Below are 20,207 nucleotides of genomic sequence, written 5' to 3'. Positions count from 1 at the left end.
GCAGACATTTTGTCACCAGAGGATGTAATCACGTGTCTGTCAGAGCAATGAGGGCAAGGATAAACTTACCTTTGTGCTCATGTTTGTTCCCACACTCACACTTTGGAATTGCTTGTTTTTGTCTAAAGCAGAGAATGACCTGCCAAACATCTTTTAACGTAACCATTCATCTGTTTTATCATTCCTGAGCCCGTCGCTCATTCAGGCATCTTCCATCTTGCCTTTCACGACTTCATTTCAACCCATAATCCGGTTTTGGGTGTTGGGGGGATTCGTGTAACGCTTTTATTGGGTTTGACGTCCTGTGGTTTGTCTGAAATGGCATTTTATGAATGGTCGCTCTTGTGACAAAGCATTAGTATTTGTCATGTACAATGACAAACTATTTCTAAAATAGTAAGGGCATAATAATCTTATTTACAGCCATTGACAGCGATAGATTTCAGTCCATTTTCACTTTCACTTTTCAACTTGTGGCCATACGGTTCATAATTGATGGAGGAACTTTCTGTGTTGTGTTTTCCCCTGAAAAACAAAAGAAAAAACAAAACAGATGGGTCATAAAAACATGATTGTTGTTTGTTCCAAGGAACCATTACAAGCTACAACTTTTTAGTAGTTTGTGCTCGGAAGTACAGACATCATGAAATATTTACAGTTTCTTTTGTCATTTTTGTTATTGATAAAAAAATAATGAAGTATTTAGGGTCCATAAAATCTACGTGGAATGAAGTTTTGGAATTTGGGATGGCAGATGTATCATGATATTTTTAATTTTGCAGAGTTTCATCGAAATTTTCAAAAATCAAATGTGTTAAGCTTTGAGAGTTCCACATTTTATGTTTATTTTACATGTGCTACTATTTATTTAAATGGGAACAGGTCAAATATTTAATATAAAATCTCAATTTGCTAATATAATTGCAATTCTTCCCATTTGGCCTCCCCTGTTATTTTTTTACAGGCGCAGATACGGACAGCAGGAGGTAGGTTTTGAGATTCTGCCTGCTTTTATCAATGCATGTTTTTGTTCTTCTTTTGCATGTTCTTGTCTTTTTATGGCCCATTTTTGGCAAAAATACTACAAAGTAGTAGTTTGTCAAATCTCTATGACCTCTGACTCAATAGAATAGTTGCATGACCTTGGCCATGTACAAGTCATTTGGCAAATAAGTGTGGTTTCAATTGGATTTCCACTCCAGTCCAATTTGGACCAACAAATCACAGACTTTGTGTTGCATCTTGAAGGGATGATACAGCAAATTTTGACATTCCTGGGAGTTTTAGAACTTGTTTTTCCCCCGTATATCCAACAAAGAACCTGTCGTAGGGGATTTGGCCATTTTTTTGAAGTTCCGTTATTGCTTGTACAACATAAAACACCAAATCGAACTTTGCTCAGGCTTTCTTTCAGACTAAGTCAACGATAGACCTCCTTCAAATCTTTCGAATAGACTTTTAGCGTTTACACAATACACCATTCAAGCTCAGATTTTTGTCAGTTAATGAAACCTTGACTTTTCATAGTCATATTGCGTTCATGTCACATATGCTTCTTCCTTATTCAGTGCTTAACTAAACCCCTAGTGTGAACTTGGAAATCCATCCCAAACCACACAATGCCAGCCTTGCTTGCCATCTTGTGCATGCCCAAAATCCGGCTGGCTTGCCAGGCTGTACAAGTACAGTGTTCCTCATCCAAATAACAACTTGGAGTTGTCTATAGGGACAAATTCATCCTTTATTTTGCATAAAAACACTTCAACTTGTGTGGTTATCTTCTACTTTTCCTTCTTTTCGAAGACACAACAACTCCTTCGACCTTCTCTCCTCAGACCTGAGGTACTGTTTCTCTTTGCATCTTTTGTTAACTAATTGAAAAGCCCTATTTAGCATTGATTCACCAATAGGCATTCCCAAAATACCCCTTGAAATAATAACAGACATCTATCTCATAACCGTGTTTCTTGCAAGAAAGAATCGATCCTGGCACGTCTATGTTCCAGATCATTCTGTTGACTCAATGCCTTTCTTGCTAATGTATTTCATAAGATTTAACAACATGCATCATAGAAGTCTCAACGATTGAGTCTGAAAACAATTTACAGTTCTCTTAATGTGAACCATAGTCTTGAGAAGTCCAAGTGCAAAAGGGGACTGACCTTCACGTTTTTTTGGTTAATTTTTGAGCAAGCATTACTTTTACAAGAGATGTATTAAGATGCCTTTTTGTTAATGTCAATAACTCTAAAAATAAAGCAAAGTTTTCTTCATTCCAAGATAATTTCTAATAATGATAACCCTAACAGGCATTTTATGTATATATGTTTCAAATTTAGATTAATGGGATTGGATTTTTTTTTGTTTTTTGTTTTTTTTCGACAGGAGTTATCCATGGAGTCTGGCATTGACCCGGGTCAGGATTACTATACGCAGGAATACTATGCATACGATCATGGGTTAGTAATGCTGTTTATTCTGAGCATGAACTACTGGTGTTCCTCAAGGTTCAATGTTCAGACCCTTTATGTTGTCACTATTTTTTTTAAAAACCCAATTTCCTTCATGACTTGTTCTAACCCCTGCAACCCTTGCGTGGATAAGTAGTTCAGAAAAATGAATTAATGAAAAATATACACTCCAATTTGACTGTGAGGAGCGAATGAACGAATATCAATGAAAATGGATTGGTCAATGACAGGTAAAGATAGCGTGGCTAATATTAACTGACTAAACAATTAGCAAATTAATTTTAATCACGTTTAACAGTCAATGAAACGCCATACCTAAAAATTGCCCTAAATTTTTTCTTCTAAATAACATTTATTTTCTCTTCCCTTTTTTAAATTTAAATTTGAAAAAAGTTTCACAAAGAAGTAAATATTATCATTTTTATTTAATAACAGTCAAACGATAAATAGTATTTATGTCTACAGTGACATTAAAAAGAATAGTCTATAGCTTATCATTTTATTTTATTTTTTTTTTATTACACAGCCACCTACATCATTAAAACAATAGCAAACTCTACATAGTATAAGTTTACCAACTGGCAGGTTCACTCATTATTTCCTCAGAACTTTCTGCTCATACACAGACAAGCGGAAAGCTAATTCTGTCAAGATAGCGTAGAAGCAGTACTAATCAGGCAACCTGCCATGGAAATACACATAGTACACACAATAGGCCAGATGCTGCTGGCTTGGAGCAAAATCCACAAACTCATTTTCAAATGTGTACATAAACGGGAGCACAGAAATCAGGCGGCACGACCCCATGGGATTGCCATCTAATTGCTGTGTCTGTTGCATTTGTTTGGATTCAGGCTTAACTGCAAGACAAAGCGCCGTCAAAGTTGCAAGTTAACAAAGTAAACCACTAAATGCTGACAAACTAAGTTTACCGCAAACAATGAGCAAGCAATAAAACATTTTGCTGTTGTCAGAAAAGGTGGGAGTTAGAAATATTACCTGGGATACATGCGACAATAAATGGAGATAATACAACACTTTTATACCATTAATTGGCCGCAAAATGTTCTTTTTCCTTGATACTGTAAAGTTGAATGACTGAAATAAGGAAGTCTTTCAACTCCCTTTGTTTTTACAGAATTAGTTTTACACACAATTTGTTCCCCAATTAAATTTGACTAAAAAATAAGTGTGCAAATGGGAAGTAATACAGAAATTTGACCAATCATGAAGAGTTTAAGACTATGTCAGGGTTAAAAATGATTGAAAAATATGTTATAATTCCTTAATGGCTGTTTACTATTGGCAATTTACTTCATGCAAACGTATAAAATGGAACGTCATTGAAAGGCTAATGGGAATTTGCATGAATAATATGCTTGCCGAAGATTGTTTATTATTTATATGTACCTTTCAATCATAATTTTGATGCTGCAGTATTTTTTGCATGAGACGCTACATTTTGGCAAAAGGTGAAACAAAGTACAGTGGTACCTCGATATACAAGCTTAATTCATTCCGGGACTGAGTTCGTATGTTGATTCACTCGTAAGTCAAATGAACGTTTCCCACAGAATTGAAGTAAAAACAAATTAATTTGTTCCAACGCTCTGAAAAAAAACACCCAAAACAGGATATTGAATGGGAAAAAAAACATTTTTACTTGTTCTAATTCGCCATATAACAAAGTAACAAATAACTTATGGTATAATAGTAATGACATATGTTTATTTGTACTAAAATTAAACAGATTTCGCAGCGGGGGCGGGGACTTTTCGCACGGCAACGTGCTCGTAACATAACACAAACAAATTTAAATAAACTTGGATTACGATGCAAACACACTATAAAATAACTTTAATATAAACTTGCCCTAAACTTATTTCTAATTTTGTCTTAAATGTTGATACCTTTCTTTTCCCAGGGTGGCTCTACTTGCCCTGCCTCCTCCGTGACCTTCAAATGCAACCTATCAAGGGTTGTTTGTTCTTGTATTCCCACCAAAATATTCCTAAAACGATGCACACAAATGTCTCCACAATAGGATAATTGCCGAGACTAACAGGGAAAAAAAAACATTGAAAATGCTCCGCCCAGTGCTCGTAAGGACATTTTAGCAGCCTCTCGCGTCTGCTGTATGCTCATAATCAAAATCTGTCTGGTATCTCAAGATAAATATTATCCCAAAACTTTACCCGTATCTCAAATTACTCATATGTTGGGCAACTTGTATGTCGAGGTACCACTGCAATCCAAAATTTAGAATATCTACTACACTCAGTTAAGAGGATAGTAAATTCAATAACCTTCAGCAATTTTACAACAATATTTGACTCTAGAATAAAAACAGGGAATATTTCAGTTTTAAATACTGCTCACAAACATTCGGCAACTGCCATTTACGGTGATGGACGTCTAATCCACTGGGATTTATATTTAAATCACAAAGTTTTTGGGTATACTGAATAATGTAGGCAAAAAACAACGTCTCATTTTCCTCACTCTACTAGCACTGACTCGCAATACGAGACTGCCCTCCGATGTTTATTATGAGAAATATAAGCTCCATATTTACTGGACACAGCGAGTATGTGACCCTCTACCGAGGTTAATGGCTGTGAAATCCTTTAAGTAGCTTTTATTGTAAGGTTAAGACTTATTACTTTAGAGTTAGTGTCCACAGCGGTAGGATTAGCAGACTTTATGAGTATGCACACTCTTGCTTCAATCCTTGCGCCATTGTTTACTGACAACACCTCCTTATTTGGCTCATTTGTTTATGGCTGGCTTGCTTAATGTAATAGGACGACACGGGCTTGACTGTAAAGCTGAGTGATTACTACACCAGACAACTTTATCCCTGGAAAGCAAGCCAAAAAGACTGGTGGCAGATTTGCTACTTTAATCTCACGGCCTTTTATCGGAGCCAGGATATCATCCTCCATGTGCGTACGTGACATTCAGTCTTCAGATCCGTAAGCACTGATGCACGGCCATGTTTGCTTTAGCCAATGGAAGCAAGCGGAGTTACGAAAGGGAGAAAAATCGATTCCTGAGGGAGGCTTTTTTTTTTTTTGTCCAAAATGCCCGCTGGCGACAAAACTGCTTCTTTTTGTGATGGAATCAGGCTTAGTCAGACATTCATGAAGTGCACCACAGTGGCGCCCCTGCAAGCACTTTTGAATAATCTTTTGTTTGTTAAGCTGATTCTTCTTGTCTTCTTCACCTCTGAGTCACTTAAGTTCGAAGAAATAAGCTTGTGTTTTCACACAAAAATGCCATTTCTACCAAGACTTTGCATATTAAATCTCTTTTTCTTGCTTTTTTTTCTGCAGTTATGACCTTCCTCAATACGGCAGTCGGCGGAAGTTGATCTCGCCCTCGGGCCTATACGATGAATATGGCGAGGTCGTCGTTGACGATGATGGCAGTTATTACTATAGCCCGCAGGAGTCCGACAATGAGGTAAGTGTATTATATGGCCTATGAATTAGTTAGATTCAGTCACAAACATATAGATGACCTTATTTCGTGCTCACTTTATATTCTTAACAATGCAAGACTGCCACCTAATGCCTAGACCAGGGCTGTCAAACTCACTTTTACTATACATATTGCATTTATATATTAATATTAAACTCATTGGACTGCCAGGATTAATGCAGATAATTTTTTTTTTACCAAATGAAACTGGACCAATTTTGGTACTAGAATCGTTTGGAGACATAATTTATCTAAAAACCGCCCAAATCCTCATCTTGAGCCTTTTATGAGCATTGTTTACAAGTTGGAGACCTGTCAATTATGGTTACTACTTTTGAATTCTGTATAAGGGCTGATGAATTTATTAGAGACTCTCCCTGGGCCTGCGTGGGCTTTCTCCGGATATTCAGGTTTCTTCCCGCATTCCAAAAACATGCATGGTAGGCTGATTGGACACTAGAAAATTGCCCCATAGGTATGAGAGTGCGTGATTGGTTGTCTGTCTCCTCGTGCCCTGCGATTGGCCGGCCACCAATTCAGGATGTCCTCCGCCTTTATGCCGTAAATCAGATGAGATAAGCTCCAGCACCCCCGCCAATCTGTGGGAGCACTCCAGATTCATTAATCAATTAATAGAATATAATGTTTTTCATTTTCTCTTGAAATTTAGTGCTTTATAGAAAGAATGGGTAAACAGACTTAATTGAGGTTTTTAACTGAAACTTTTCTGTTTAATAAACTTATAAAATTATTTTATTCAGGAAAATTATTTATAAAAAGTAAAAACATTGGATTTGTCCAATTTCTAGTGTTCTCAATCTTTCATTGAGAACTACAATAATTAGTTTCAGTAAAGAACATTAACATTAACGTTAGCATTTGCAGGTCATACAAAATGGAAGGGTAGCACACTATTGGTTTACATTTGTGTAATTCTGTTTTCAAACAATGCCTCTCACAACAGGTTAGGAGACACATTCAAGGTGGCACATTGCCCCACCGTCCCTCCAGCAACACCCGTCCCCTGCCAACTCATGGGCCCCCCAGAAAGTACCCAGCACCTCTCATTAATCACACGACTCTCCCACACGGGAACGTCCAAAAACCTCCAGCTTTGGGAACCGTGTCCAAATTGAAAGCTTTCATGAGCTCCTTCCTATCCTCCGGTAGAACAGCTGCTCGGCCCCCAGCCTTCCACATGCCGTGGAACAAAGCCAGAACTGAACCCGTAGAAGTGGAAAAAATAGAGAGTTTGGGGAAGAGAGATAGAATAGGAAACAATGGAAGAACTGAAACTCAGGGAGGTGAGGAAAGAATTCAAAAATGGCCGACTGGGGTAGAAACGGAAACTGGAAAACATGAGTTTAGACGAGAGCTTCCTGGTTTGGTACGAAATGGCGGTCATGTCATTAATGGGAGCTGTCTGAGAGGGTCTCACGGTCTTACCTACCTCGACAGGAGAATCCGAGGTCCTGCTCGGGTGGGTGGTCCATTGTGGAGCAACGGCAGGGATCGAGGAAGTGGGAGAGTTCGGAAAATATCCGACTCTGTCGGAAATAGAAGCGTCTCCGCATTGGTGTCGGGTCGAAGCAGTGCAGTAGAACGAGGGAAAACATGGCGGGGTAGCTCTTTTAGGGCAAAACGGGATCTGGAGTCGGAATTTAACCCTTCCGACTCCGACATTCCCAGCTCGAGCAATTCGACTGAGCGCGACGACACGGAATCAGACACGGAGAGCCAGTCAAAAAGCGGGAGTCGTAACGAAGAGCTAGATTCCGAAAGGGAATTCGGATCGGACAGTGAAGACTCCTATGGACTAAAAGAAGCGCCCTCTGGGGGTCAAGGGAGAGAATGTCCTGATAGGCGACAATCTGAGGAAGACTTAAGAAGGGTGGACATTTCGGACTCCTTGTCACCCATTTTGGAGGATACTGAGGAGGAAACCAGCGCCTAGTGACAAATTTTCATGGCGACGTCGAGGGTGTCCTCTTCTTCAAGATTTTGATCATTCAGTAAGATTTTGAGATTGCTGTGGGGTGACCTGCGTGTTATTACTTGAAATGATCTTGTCTTGCTTTTTTGACATGTTTTTGCGGAGTCGTCTTATCTTCATACCACAGCTGACTGGTCAGAAAAAAGATTGTTTCTACCAAACAGTTTGTGTTCTACGATAAACACTTGTCTTCTTACTCCCTTCTTTAAGTACACTGAATTATTCTGCTTGATAGACATCATGTTTTCTTTCCTTCTAAGCTTGGGTTTTGTTGTTGAGAGATTAGAAATAGTTGGGTGTGTTTCCTGTGTTTTGGTGATATCAAATTGTGCAAAAATAGTGACTTGGATTGTTTATAAAAATAAACTATTGCGGTTTATCTAACTACAGAATTGATAGATGGCGAACTGGTCGCCTGATATGACCTGCCATATTCATTTTTGTGGCTATGGAAGTAAATCAAGTATATAAAAATAAAATGCATATCAAATTTCTCTAGACCAGAAATTGGAGTTTCACATTTTTCCTCGTTAAAATCAACATATCTTCCCGGAATTTATTTTTTAAATTCAAATGATAGCATTCATGATAAAATGAATATATAAAAAATGATTTCAAATACATACAGATTAAACATTTTCATTTTACATGCTATTTTACATGCACTTTTGATTGGGGTCACTTTTGGACATTCTGATTTCATTTGCCTCTCTCAATCCAAATAGATGAGAATGTCTAGCTTTTACAAATATGATAAAAAAAAAATCTAGTCGTGATTTTTGTCTATTTTCCAGCCTGGCTGTCGAACTCGTCGAATCAAGCTGGTGGTGGACCGCGAATACGAGAGCAGCTCCACCGGTGACGACAACGTACCAGAATCCCAACGCGGCCGCTCCACGTCCACCTTCACCAACCACGCCAACGTCAATGGCGGCCTCTACGTGGCCCAAAACGGCTCAGTGGTCCGCACCCGGCGCTCCGCCACGCCCAACAACAACAAACCCCCCTCTCCGGCCTTCAGCTCTCGGCTTGCCAAGCACTTTAAAAAACTGGACAAACTGGCTGCCACGTTAGAGGAGAAATTACCCCTTAACAGTCCTAAAATTGTAGTGGAGAGAGGCAGCAAAACCCTGCGCACCTTTAAAAGCTCGGCTAGCCCTTCGTTCACTACATCCGATATTCATAAAACCGTCAACGTGTTTGACACGCGACAATCTAGCCTTTCGTTAGAGTCGGTTGGGAACGCCGGCCCGGAGGCGGCCTGCGACGCTGACGAGGTGGCGGAACAGAACGGGACCGGCGAGGACCGAGAACAGGGTGAAAGAGAGTCCAGAGTGGACGGTAGCGAGGTGGACGAAGGCCTCGTTATGAGGGAACTTCCCAGGTGTCCAAGCGAGAGGACCCAGTCGGATGAGGAGGAACTTTGGATGGGGCCCTGGAACAATCTTCACATTCCCATGACTAAATTATGACTGGTATCAAGCCTGACAACAGTCTTTGGGCTCAATAACTCTTCATTTGTGTTTGATTGCAAAAAAACAGCATGTCAAAAAGGGAAGTGGTGGTCCATCAGGGCCTGCGAGACCTTCTGGTCTAAAAAATATCTGAATCACAGACTGATGTTAATTATATTTTGTCCATCAATACTTATGAAATAATTCCAAATTGTCTGTTAGCTTTCTTTCATTGGTTGCACTGCTTCCAGGTGTGTTTTTTCATATTTAAGCATTTGACCAATCACATTTCAGCCAGAAGCCGGCCCGGTGGAGTGAGTGGTTTGTGTGTCAGCCTCACTGCTTTCGGGTCCCGGGTTCAAATCCAGGTCTAGTTTATCCGTGTGGAGTTTGCATGTTCTCCTCGGACCTGCGTGGGTTTCCTCCGGGTACTCATGTTTCCTCCCACATTCCAAAAACATGCATGGTAGGGTGATTGGACACTCTAAATTGGTCACCAAATCAGGTTGTCCTCTGCTGGGATTGTCTCCAGCTCCCCCGCGACCCTAATGAGGATGAAGTGGTACAGAAAATGAGATAAGATGATTTAATAGCAATTTTGTTAACCCACAATGGCTGAATAAGGAGAAGAAATGGATATGGTTGCAGATTTACTGTCCAAGCCATTTTCAAGATGTTCTTTTCAAGTAACGCTGGACATCATTAAGAAAGGTCAGACAACTCCGAAGCAAGCAAGTCTGTCACAACCAAATCAGGAAGGGACATTTTCAGCTCTAAATCGGATAAAAACTTATGCCAGAGATACGACAGGACAGGCTCGACTTTCAGCATTAGAGTCAATGGCGATAGAAAAGGAGGAGGAAAGAAAGGAGGATGGATTTTGTGTACAAATAAAACATGATTTTTGGTGAGTAATTCAGAAATTATATTTCAATTATATCAGGTTATGATTGATGATTTTAATGTGTCACAGCTGAAACTGCAGTAAATATTTTATAGCCATAAAATAGTTGTTGATGGTTAGGTTGATTCAAACGTAGGAATATACTGAAGGTGTAGATTTGAAATGCACAAAAAATTACATTGTTTTCACAATAACGTGTATTTGACTCACGTTATTAGGAGAACTATATTTTAGAACTATATTTTTTAGTCTTTTTAATGCACATGACCAAGGGTCAGAGTTCAATTGGCTGCCGCCATCATTAAAATGGAGGATGAGCCAGAAGATAGTACGTGTGTGGACTTCAGAGCTGCTTATACATGACGATTTACTGAAGAAAGACCTGATAAAGTTCTTCCAAGACAATGCAGCGCATTTGGTATATTTGGTACGTTGTTATTTCTAGATTTTGAATCCCCAATTATCATTTTAAAAGTGTTTTTTGACCAGAGCATGCTTAGTTCACGTGATGTAGCCCCACATGTTTGGAGACAGAAAATGTTTGCAAACAAATTGGCTACATTGCATTACCTATAGCTGTTTATGTTTAAAAAGAAATCATTCCATTGTGTGTTTCAGTTCCTCAACGAGCACAGACGACTGGAAAACAACAAGAAAACGGCCAGAAAGGAGCAGCTTGTTGACGCAATAACGAGCAAATGTTTGTCTGCACAGTGAGTCATCTTTTAAAATTCTTTCTATTTTCTCTGTCTGTCTAATAAGTAAATGTCAGCGTTCAGTATTTTAGGCTTTACTCAATTCACTTGTTTTTCATTTTGATTTACATTAAAATTTTCAATGAAAACTATGTAACTTGTTTTACCTTGATCTGGTCTTGGAAGAGTACATCTATGTGTATGTATGTAGGTATGTATGTACACATAGGTGTATATGAAAATGTACACTTATGTGTATATGTACACATATGTGTATATGTACCCGTATGTGTATATGTAGACGTATGTGTATATGTACACGTATGTGTATATGTATGTGTTTGTGTATATGTATGTGTATATGTATGTATATGTATATGTACACATGTGTGTATGTGTATATGTACACTTATGTGTATGTGTATATGTACTCGTATGTGTATATGTATGTGTTTGTGTATATGTATGTGTTTATGTATATGTATGTATATGTACACATGTGTGTATGTGTATATGTACACTTATGTGTGTGTATATGTACACGTATGTGTATATGTATGTGTTTGTGTATATGTATATGTATATGTATGTGTATATGTATGTATATGTACACATGTGTGTATGTGTATATGTACACATATGTGTATATGTATATGTACACATATCTATATATGTATATGTACGCGTATGTGTATATGTATATGTACACATATGTGTATATGTATATGTACACATATGTGTATATGTATATGTACACATATGTGTATGTGGATATGTACACGTATGTGTATGTGGATATGTACACGTATGTGTATGTGGATATGTACCCGTATGTGTATATGTGTAAGTGTATGTGTAAGTGTATGTGTAAGTGTATGTGTAAGTGTATGTGTAAGTGTATGTGTAAGTGTATGTGTAAGTGTATGTGTAAGTGTATGTGTAAGTGTATGTGTAAGTGTATGTGTAAGTGTATGTGTAAGTATATGTGTAAGTATATGTGTAAGTATATGTGTAAGTATATGTGTAAGTATATGTGTAAGTATATGTGTAAGTATATGTGTAAGTATATGTGTAAGTATATGTGTAAGTATATGTGTAAGTATATGTGTAAGTATATGTGTAAGTATATGTGTAAGTATATGTGTAAGTATATGTGTAAGTATATGTGTAAGTATATGTGTAAGTATATGTGTAAGTATATGTGTAAGTATATGTGTAAGTATATGTGTAAGTATATGTGTAAGTATATGTGTAAGTATATGTGTAAGTATATGTGTAAGTATATGTGTAAGTATATGTGTAAGTATATGTGTAAGTATATGTGTAAGTATATGTGTAAGTATATGTGTAAGTATATGTGTAAGTATATGTGTAAGTATATGTGTAAGTATATGTGTAAGTATATGTGTAAGTGTATGTACACACGAATGTGTATATGTAAATTTACCTAACTTTTCCCACTTGAAATTACAATAAAGTACTAAGTATGCTCTGTGAGTGAAAAGAGACCAAAGAAGAAATACTACTATATAATCCTGTAGAGTGGTGGCTCAGTGGATAAGTCATCAGTCTACTACCTCTTTGGTCCTGGGTTCAAACCCATCCAAAATCAAAGATTTTCCCACTACTATTCAGGTAAATGAAAGTGATGAGAGTATAAGTACTACCACTTACTTTCATAGGGTGGTGGCCCAGTGGATAAGTCATCAGTTTACCACCTGTGTGGTACTGGGTTCAAATCCCAGCGCTTGCAAAGATTTTCCAAATATTATTCAGGTAAATGAAAGAGATGAGAGTATAAGTACAGCCATTTAATTTCATAGGGTGGTGGCCCAGTGGATAAGTCATCAGTCTCTCACCTCTGTGGTCCTGGGTTCAAATCCAAGTGCATGCAAAGATTTTCCCAATATTATTCAGGTAAATGAATGAGATAAATTTACAAGTACTACTACTTTCTTTCACAGGGTGGTGGCCCAGTGGTTAAGTCATCAGTCTCCCACACCTGAGGACCTGGGTTCAAATCCCAGTGCAGGCAAAGATTTTCCCAATGTTATTCAGTTAAAAGAATAAGTTCTAATGTCTAAGTGTCTAACTAAATAAGTATTCAGTGGTGGATGAAACATTTAGTCAAAAAAATGACTAAGTGTTTACACCCATTTCCAAGGATAAAACGTTTCAACACCTATGTATAAGTGGGGCACGAGTTGGTGTAGTGGGTTGCACACTCGCCTTTGCACGGAGAGAACGTGAGTTCGCTTCCCGGTGTCGGCGGTTGACTGACCAAGCAAGCGGTCGAGGGTCGGCCGAAGGCCGACCCGAGAACGCCTTTCGCACAGACAGGTCCTTCAAGTGTCTTCCGAACTGCCGAAGGCAGTTCGGAATATAACCTTTTGCTGAAAAGTATGACTAAGTGTTTAATATAAATTAAAAAGTTTTTTCTTTTTTTTTTCCCCTTCTTCTTATTCCATTGACCAGTTCTTCTTTCCAAGTATTTTCAGCCAAACGACGGCAGCGGGAATCGAACCCAGGTCTCCCAGACGGGAGTCCAGTGATCTAACCTCTGCGCCAACCAAGTGACTACACTTTTCTTTGTAATCATTTGAGTATTTACAGAAGAAGTCCACAGAAACAACTAAGTGAAAAAGTGTCCAAACCGGGAATCGAACCCAGGTCTCCCAGACGGGAGTCCAGTGAACTAACCTCTGCGCCAACCAAGTGACTACACTTTCCTTAGTAATCATTTGAGTGTCTTGACTTCAAGTCCACAGAAACAACTAAGTGAAAATGTGTCCTAACTGGGAATCGAACCCAGGTCTCCCAGACAAGAGGCAGGTGAGTTAACCTCTAGGCCACACTTCTTTCAGTAATTTTTGGAAGGTCTTGACTACAAATATCTGGAAACAACTAAGGGAAAACATGAGCATATTGTAATTTTATTATCCCACCACACAACAATTCCACAAATATCCATCCACTAAAAAAAATTCAAGTAACAGCGACGTCAATGAAGTCAACGCTAAAAAAAATACATCAATACATGACTAAAATATTCTAAAACAGTGTTATTTTGTCATCTTGACAAGAAAAAAAGGGAATTTATTGAAATTCCTAAACAGAAATAAGTCAATCTGTCACAATTGAAACCATTCACTCAGACAATCTCAGTTTTCGCATTATGTTCAAATAAATTAAAATTGTCACATAAAACACATACAGTTAAATGCCGACCAGGGCTTTTACCATCAAATAAATAACATCTGTCTCAAATATGATACAAAAAAATACATTCAGGGGAAATAAGAGTTGAAAACAAGAAATTGCAACACTTGCTGTTTAGTTAAATAATGCCTGAATATACATTAACTCTTTAAGTGCCATTGACTATACTAGACGTCCAATCCATGTGGTGTCCAATCATTATTGTCCTGTGAATTGAAATGAGTTTGTCAAGAGTAGATGTCCAATCCCTTTGAAAAAAATTCCAATAGATTGGACGTTTAATTCCCCAATGGCAGCCAAAGAGTTAACAAATATACATAAAGAGTTGGAGGAATATATTAATAGTTTATGCAAAATTGTTATGAAAAAAATACTAAGTATAGAAAATCCTCAAACTAAATAAAAACTTTGAAATAGGGAAATCTAATTAAATTTCTAATAAGTTTTTTATTCTTATTTTTTTAACAATTTATCCTATATGTATTTTATTATTTAAAATAATTTTTAATTAAGAGTTTTACATTTTTAGTTGAATTTTTCTCTCGTTTTTGTAATTAACAGTTTTTTTTAATGGATTCCTCCAATGCTTTTTGTATTTAAATGTAAATTCAGGCATCAAGAATTTTGTTTTCATTCAGAAAAAAATTGAATTTATGTAAGATTTAGTAAAAAAAAAAATCTTATTCAACAATGACCAAAATAAATTTCACATAATTTTGTCCATTCTTCACATAAATGAATAACGACTCCTCTTAATTCTAATATTTAAAAATGCAATTCAAGTCGGAATGTGAATAAAAATTGAAAATCTAGTGTTAATATATTTTAGTGTATTTTTACTCTTTTTTTCTAGTCCACTAATAAATATATCATAAGTCTATAATCTGAATGTTAAAAGTAGCGCCATATATACCTTTAACTCATTCAATGCCAATGACGGCAATAGACGTCCAATCTGGGAGGGCTAACAATGATAGGAACTAAAAAGAATAGACAAACAAGATTAGTTGCAGTTGTTGTTTTTCTTTTAAGTTTCCAAAAAAAAAATAAAGATTTTCACATATGTATTAAAAAGTAAGTGAATATTTTAACATTTTGAAAATAAAGTTTATTTATATTATAATTATTAGGAACAAAAAAATAATAGACAAGACTATTTGTTGTTGTTGTTTTTCTTTTAGGTTTCAAATAAGAACGATTTTGACATATATATTAAAAAGTTAGTTAATATTTTAACATTTTGAAAATGGTGTTTATATTATAATTATTAGGAACAAAAATAATAGACAAACAAGACTTTTTGTTGTTGTTGTTTTTCTTTTAGGTTTTAAAAAATAAAGATTTTGACATATATATTAAAAAGTTAATTAATATTGTAACATTTTGAAAATGGTGTTTATATTATAATTATTAGGAACAAAAAATAATAGACAAACAAGACTATTTGTTGTTGTTGTTTTTCTTTTAGGTTTTAAATAATAATAGGTTTTTAGGTTAAAAAATAAAGATTTTTACATATATTAAAAAGTAAGAGAATATTTTAACATTTTAAAAATGGTGTTTATTTATATTTTAATTGTCTTTAATATTATTATTTAATTTAAAAATGTGTTACCTTTCCGAATCCATTATTTTCACTCATTTTTCCCTCCCAGTCCAATTTAATGGACATCTATGGCTGTCAATGGCATCCATGAAGTTATCAATATTTGCCACTTCAATCATTACCAATACGAATCAATCGTAAATTCTGAAAAAGAAACATCTCATAATGGAAAAATCCAACGTTTAAACTAGGCTGAAATGTAAAGAAAGAAATAGGACAAGCTATTTAACTGTCCAATCACATTCAGTCCTCTCAAAAAATCAATGCAAGAAATCATACTTTTCAGGAAAAAAAGTGCAAAATGCTGTTTAAAATGCTTGGTGTCTGAATTCACATTTAACAAATAAACATTGTGTAAAACAGTAGCAGAATACATGGATATTAAACATATAAAATAAAAATGAAAAGCTAGTTAAAAAAATAGTAAAAAAAGACCAAAAAAATGAAAAATATGAATAAAATCTGATTTTAAGATAAAAGAAAAAATATTTGAGGGAATATTTATTTTTAATTTATTAATAGATGATTCCTTTTCTATTATAATCTAAAAGTATCTTTATCTTAAATTTATTTTTTTTTATTATAGAATTTGGATGTAACACTATATTTAATCCATTCATATTTTTAGGATTTAAAATTTATTAACACATTTAATGTATGATCAGAATGGTTTTTGATGAATATATTTTAAATGTAAATTCAGACATCAAGCGGTTTAAGACCTTAACTCGGCCTTTCTCGTTAGGTTTAACCCTAAAACTGCCCTACAACTTTGTATTTATTAAAAAAAAATTAACTAATAACTAATTGGCCGCCTATAAATTCACAGCAGAATAATAATAAAATAAAAATAAAAAAGCCACCCTCGCCTTGGGAGTTAGTGTTTCTGCCAGTGAAGTACCAGAACTATAAAAAGAAAAAAAATGCTACATTTTGGGCGAACAAAAATTCTCCACTTGTCAGTAACATCAAAAAAAACTATTACGACAAACCACCTTGAATGCAACACTTCGTTTCATTCTTTTCCTTAAAATGCCGATTTTTCAAAACATTTGTCCCTTTAGCTGCCCAAAATGTGCTCTTCCATTACAGGAAGTAAAGTCACTTATCTACTCACATTTCTTCTTCATCTTGGAGCTCCGTCACCCTCAAGAATCGGATGCGAAGCGCCGCTTTTTCGTTAGTTTCGCTCAGTGTGCGGCCCTTTAAGAAAGAAGGGGTGGGGCAAAAACGATTTCCGTGCTTCGACGGGTGTCATTTATAGATTTTCCAGTTTTGAAGGATGTGACGCTTCCATTCGGCGGCAGGAGGGCCGAGAGAGGAGGCGGGCCAGGCGTCAAGTTTTTGCTGCCCCCTACTTGACGACAACGATGTCTGCTGGAGGTACCCCATGGCGAACTTTCTCTCTTCCAACCAGCCCTTCATACATGGGTACCCTGAAAAGGTTGATCAATGTTGATGAGAGATAGTTTTCAATGTAGGTTATGTAAGATGGTTATAGAGTGGCAGGCAAATGTTGAAACACACTTCTCATTCCTTATACAGTGGTACCTCGACATACGAGTGCCCCGACATACGAGCAATTTGAGATACGAGTAACATTTTGAGCAAATATTTATCTTGAGGTACGAGACAAGTTTTGATATATGAGCAGACAGCGGACGTGAGAGGCTGCTCATAAGAACATCATGGCCACTGTCTCTCTCTCTCTCCGCCCAACTCCCTTGTCTAATGTCTCTGCGAGCACTGGGCGGAGCATTGCATTTTTTTCTGTTTTTTTCCCCCCCGGTTAGTCAGTGCGAATGGCGGAGCGATCGCTAATACAAGGAGTATATACTACTACTCGTTTGCAAGTGGTTGTGCGTTATTCTATTGTGAGGACATTTGTGTGCATCATTTTCAGAATATTTTGAAGGGAAAACAAAAGCAAACAACCCTCGATAGGTTGCATCTGGAGGCGGGGCAAATAGAGCCAACCCGGGAGAAGAAAGGTATCAAAATTTCAAACAAAATTAGAAATTAAGTTTAGTGTCAGGTTAGATTAAATTAATTGTGTGTTTGCATCATAATCCAGGTACATTTAAATTTGTATGTTATGTTACGAGCGCGTTGCCGTGCAAAGTCCCCCCTAACCTCCCCTGTCCGTCTCTCTGCCTTTATTGAAATCTTAGTACTATTAAACCATTAGTTATTTGTTACTTTGTTAATAGATGGCGGATTAGAACAAATAAAAATGTTCTTAAAATCCAATACCTTGTTTTGGGTGTATTTTCAGAGGGTTGGGACGAATTAGTTTGGTTTTAGTTCATTTCTATGGGAAACATTTGTTTGAGTTACGAGAAAATCGACATACGAGCTCAGTCCCAGAACGCATTAAGCTCATATCTCGAGGTACCACTGTAATGCCAAAATGATATCACAAATACATTGGTTCCTCTACTTACTGATGCTTCTACATGCAAACATTTCAAGTTACAAACCCTTTCATAAGCAAATTACTGTTCCAATTCACAAAAACAAGATCCGAATTAGAAAGTTTTTGGTCAAATTGTACTTAAAATGCATATTTTTTCCAACACTTTTGTGCACATTGATTTAATGAATGTTCTAATTATGTACGTACATGCTTCTAGATTAGAAAATTTGCTATCAGTAATTTTTGAATGATTTTGTGAAACTTTGTGAATTGGGACAGGAATACTCCTACTTTGCTTTGTAAAGCATCCTCACAAATATATTCAGTATTCATTGCAAGATTCCTGCACAATATTCACTCAAAGAATATGTAAAAGTTAAACAGACGTACAATGAACACTTCATCATTGCACACGAAACTTTGTCAATGATTGATTGTGTTAATATGGTTACAATACCTCCGTCCCGTGGTCGCCATGCACAGAACAGCGCACAATCTCACTCATTTAGCTCAGTGAGTGCCACGCAGCATGCCGCTCTCTCGTCCTTACTGTGGGCGGAGCCTTCAGCCGCCGTGCCCGTCGCCATGGTGCGGCCGCGACTAGTCAACTTTTTTAGCTCGCTGGCGAATGATATCACCTTCTTCTTATCCTCCCGTGCCATCTATCCCGCAAAAAGATTCAAGCTTTAGTCTTCATTTTACGCCAAAGTGCTTTAACTTGTTGGCTGCCATTGACAGCAATGGACATCTGATCAGGGTTTGTAAAGCATCCTTAACCCTAACCCCAATCCCTAACCCCAATCCCTAACCCCAAACCCTAATCCCTAACCTGAACCCTAACCCCAACCTTAACCTTAACCCTAACACCCTAACCCTAACACCCTAACCCTAACACCCTAACCCTAACACCCTAACCCTAACACCCTAACCCTAACACCCTAACCCTAACACCCTAACCCTAACACCCTAACACCCTAACCCTAACACCCTAACCCTAACACCCTAACACCCTAACACCCTAACCCTAACACCCTAACCCTAACACCCTAACCCTAACACCCTAACCCTAACACCCTAACCCTAACACCCTAACCCTAACACCCTAACCCTAACACCCTAACCCTAACACCCTAACCCTAACACCCTAACCCTAACACCCTAACCCTAACACCCTAACCCTAACACCCTAACCCTAACACCCTAACCCTAACACCCTAACACCCTAACCCTAACACCCTAACCCTAACACCCTAACCCTAACACCCTAACCCTAACACCCTAACCCTAACACCCTAACCCTAACACCCTAACCCTAACACCCTAACCCTAACACCCTAACCCTAACACCCTAACCCTAACACCCTAACCCTAACACCCTAACCCTAACACCCTAACCCTAACACCCTAACCCTAACACCCTAACCCTAACACCCTAACCCTAACACCCTAACCCTAACACCCTAACCCTAACACCCTAACCCTAACACCCTAACCCTAACACCCTAACCCTAACACCCTAACCCTAACACCCTAACCCTAACACCCTAACCCTAACACCCTAACCCTAACACCCTAACCCTAACACCCTAACCCTAACACCCTAACCCTAACACCCTAACCCTAACACCCTAACCCTAACACCCTAACCCTAACACCCTAACCCTAACACCCTAACCCTAACACCCTAACACCCTAACACCCTAACCCTAACACCCTAACACCCTAACCCTAACACCCTAACCCTAACACCCTAACCCTAACACCCTAACCCTAACACCCTAACCCTAACACCCTAACCCTAACACCCTAACCCTAACACCCTAACCCTAACACCCTAACCCTAACACCCTAACCCTAACACCCTAACCCTAACACCCTAACCCTAACACCCTAACCCTAACACCCTAACCCTAACACCCTAACCCTAACACCCTAACCCTAACACCCTAACCCTAACACCCTAACC

General features: G+C 37.6%; 3 protein-coding genes across 8 annotated transcripts in view; 2 read left to right on the top strand and 1 right to left on the bottom strand.

Moving 5' to 3' along the window:
- Positions 1-10,369, top strand: part of LOC144211474 (protocadherin-15-like) — a 97,916-nt gene extending 87,547 nt beyond the window's left edge. Inside the window, exons 36-40 of the mRNA XM_077738766.1 lie at positions 965-986; positions 1,804-1,842; positions 2,386-2,459; positions 5,807-5,936; positions 8,742-10,369. Coding sequence (XP_077594892.1) covers positions 965-986; positions 1,804-1,842; positions 2,386-2,459; positions 5,807-5,936; positions 8,742-9,419 — 943 coding nt within the window. The 3' untranslated portion in view covers positions 9,420-10,369. The remainder of the gene's footprint in view (positions 1-964; positions 987-1,803; positions 1,843-2,385; positions 2,460-5,806; positions 5,937-8,741) is intronic.
- On the top strand, positions 6,432-7,933 carry LOC144211945 (uncharacterized). Its single transcript, XM_077739525.1, has 2 exons — positions 6,432-6,437; positions 6,919-7,933. The coding sequence occupies exons 1-2, from the start codon at positions 6,432-6,434 to the stop codon at positions 7,906-7,908; spliced, it is 996 nt and encodes a 331-aa protein (XP_077595651.1). The 3' UTR covers positions 7,909-7,933.
- A 6,046-nt stretch (positions 10,370-16,415) lies between the features above and the next one.
- Positions 16,416-20,207, bottom strand: part of plce1 (phospholipase C, epsilon 1) — a 60,600-nt gene continuing 56,808 nt past the window's right edge. For 4 of the 6 annotated variants that reach the window (XM_077739190.1, XM_077739192.1, XM_077739191.1 and 1 more), the window contains 2 exons: positions 18,792-18,903; positions 16,416-17,261 (listed from right to left, as the gene is read on the bottom strand). In XM_077739190.1, coding sequence (XP_077595316.1) covers positions 17,080-17,261; positions 18,792-18,903 — 294 coding nt within the window. In that variant the 3' untranslated portion in view covers positions 16,416-17,079. Of the gene's footprint in view, positions 17,262-18,698; positions 18,904-20,207 lie in introns of all 6 variants that reach the window. The other 2 variants (XM_077739193.1, XM_077739195.1) reach the window with 1 other exon arrangement.

Source organism: Stigmatopora nigra, chromosome 18 (genome assembly GCF_051989575.1).
Source record: "Stigmatopora nigra isolate UIUO_SnigA chromosome 18, RoL_Snig_1.1, whole genome shotgun sequence".
Lineage (NCBI taxonomy): Eukaryota > Metazoa > Chordata > Actinopteri > Syngnathiformes > Syngnathidae > Stigmatopora > Stigmatopora nigra.
This window is presented reverse-complemented; position numbering and strand designations above follow the sequence as displayed.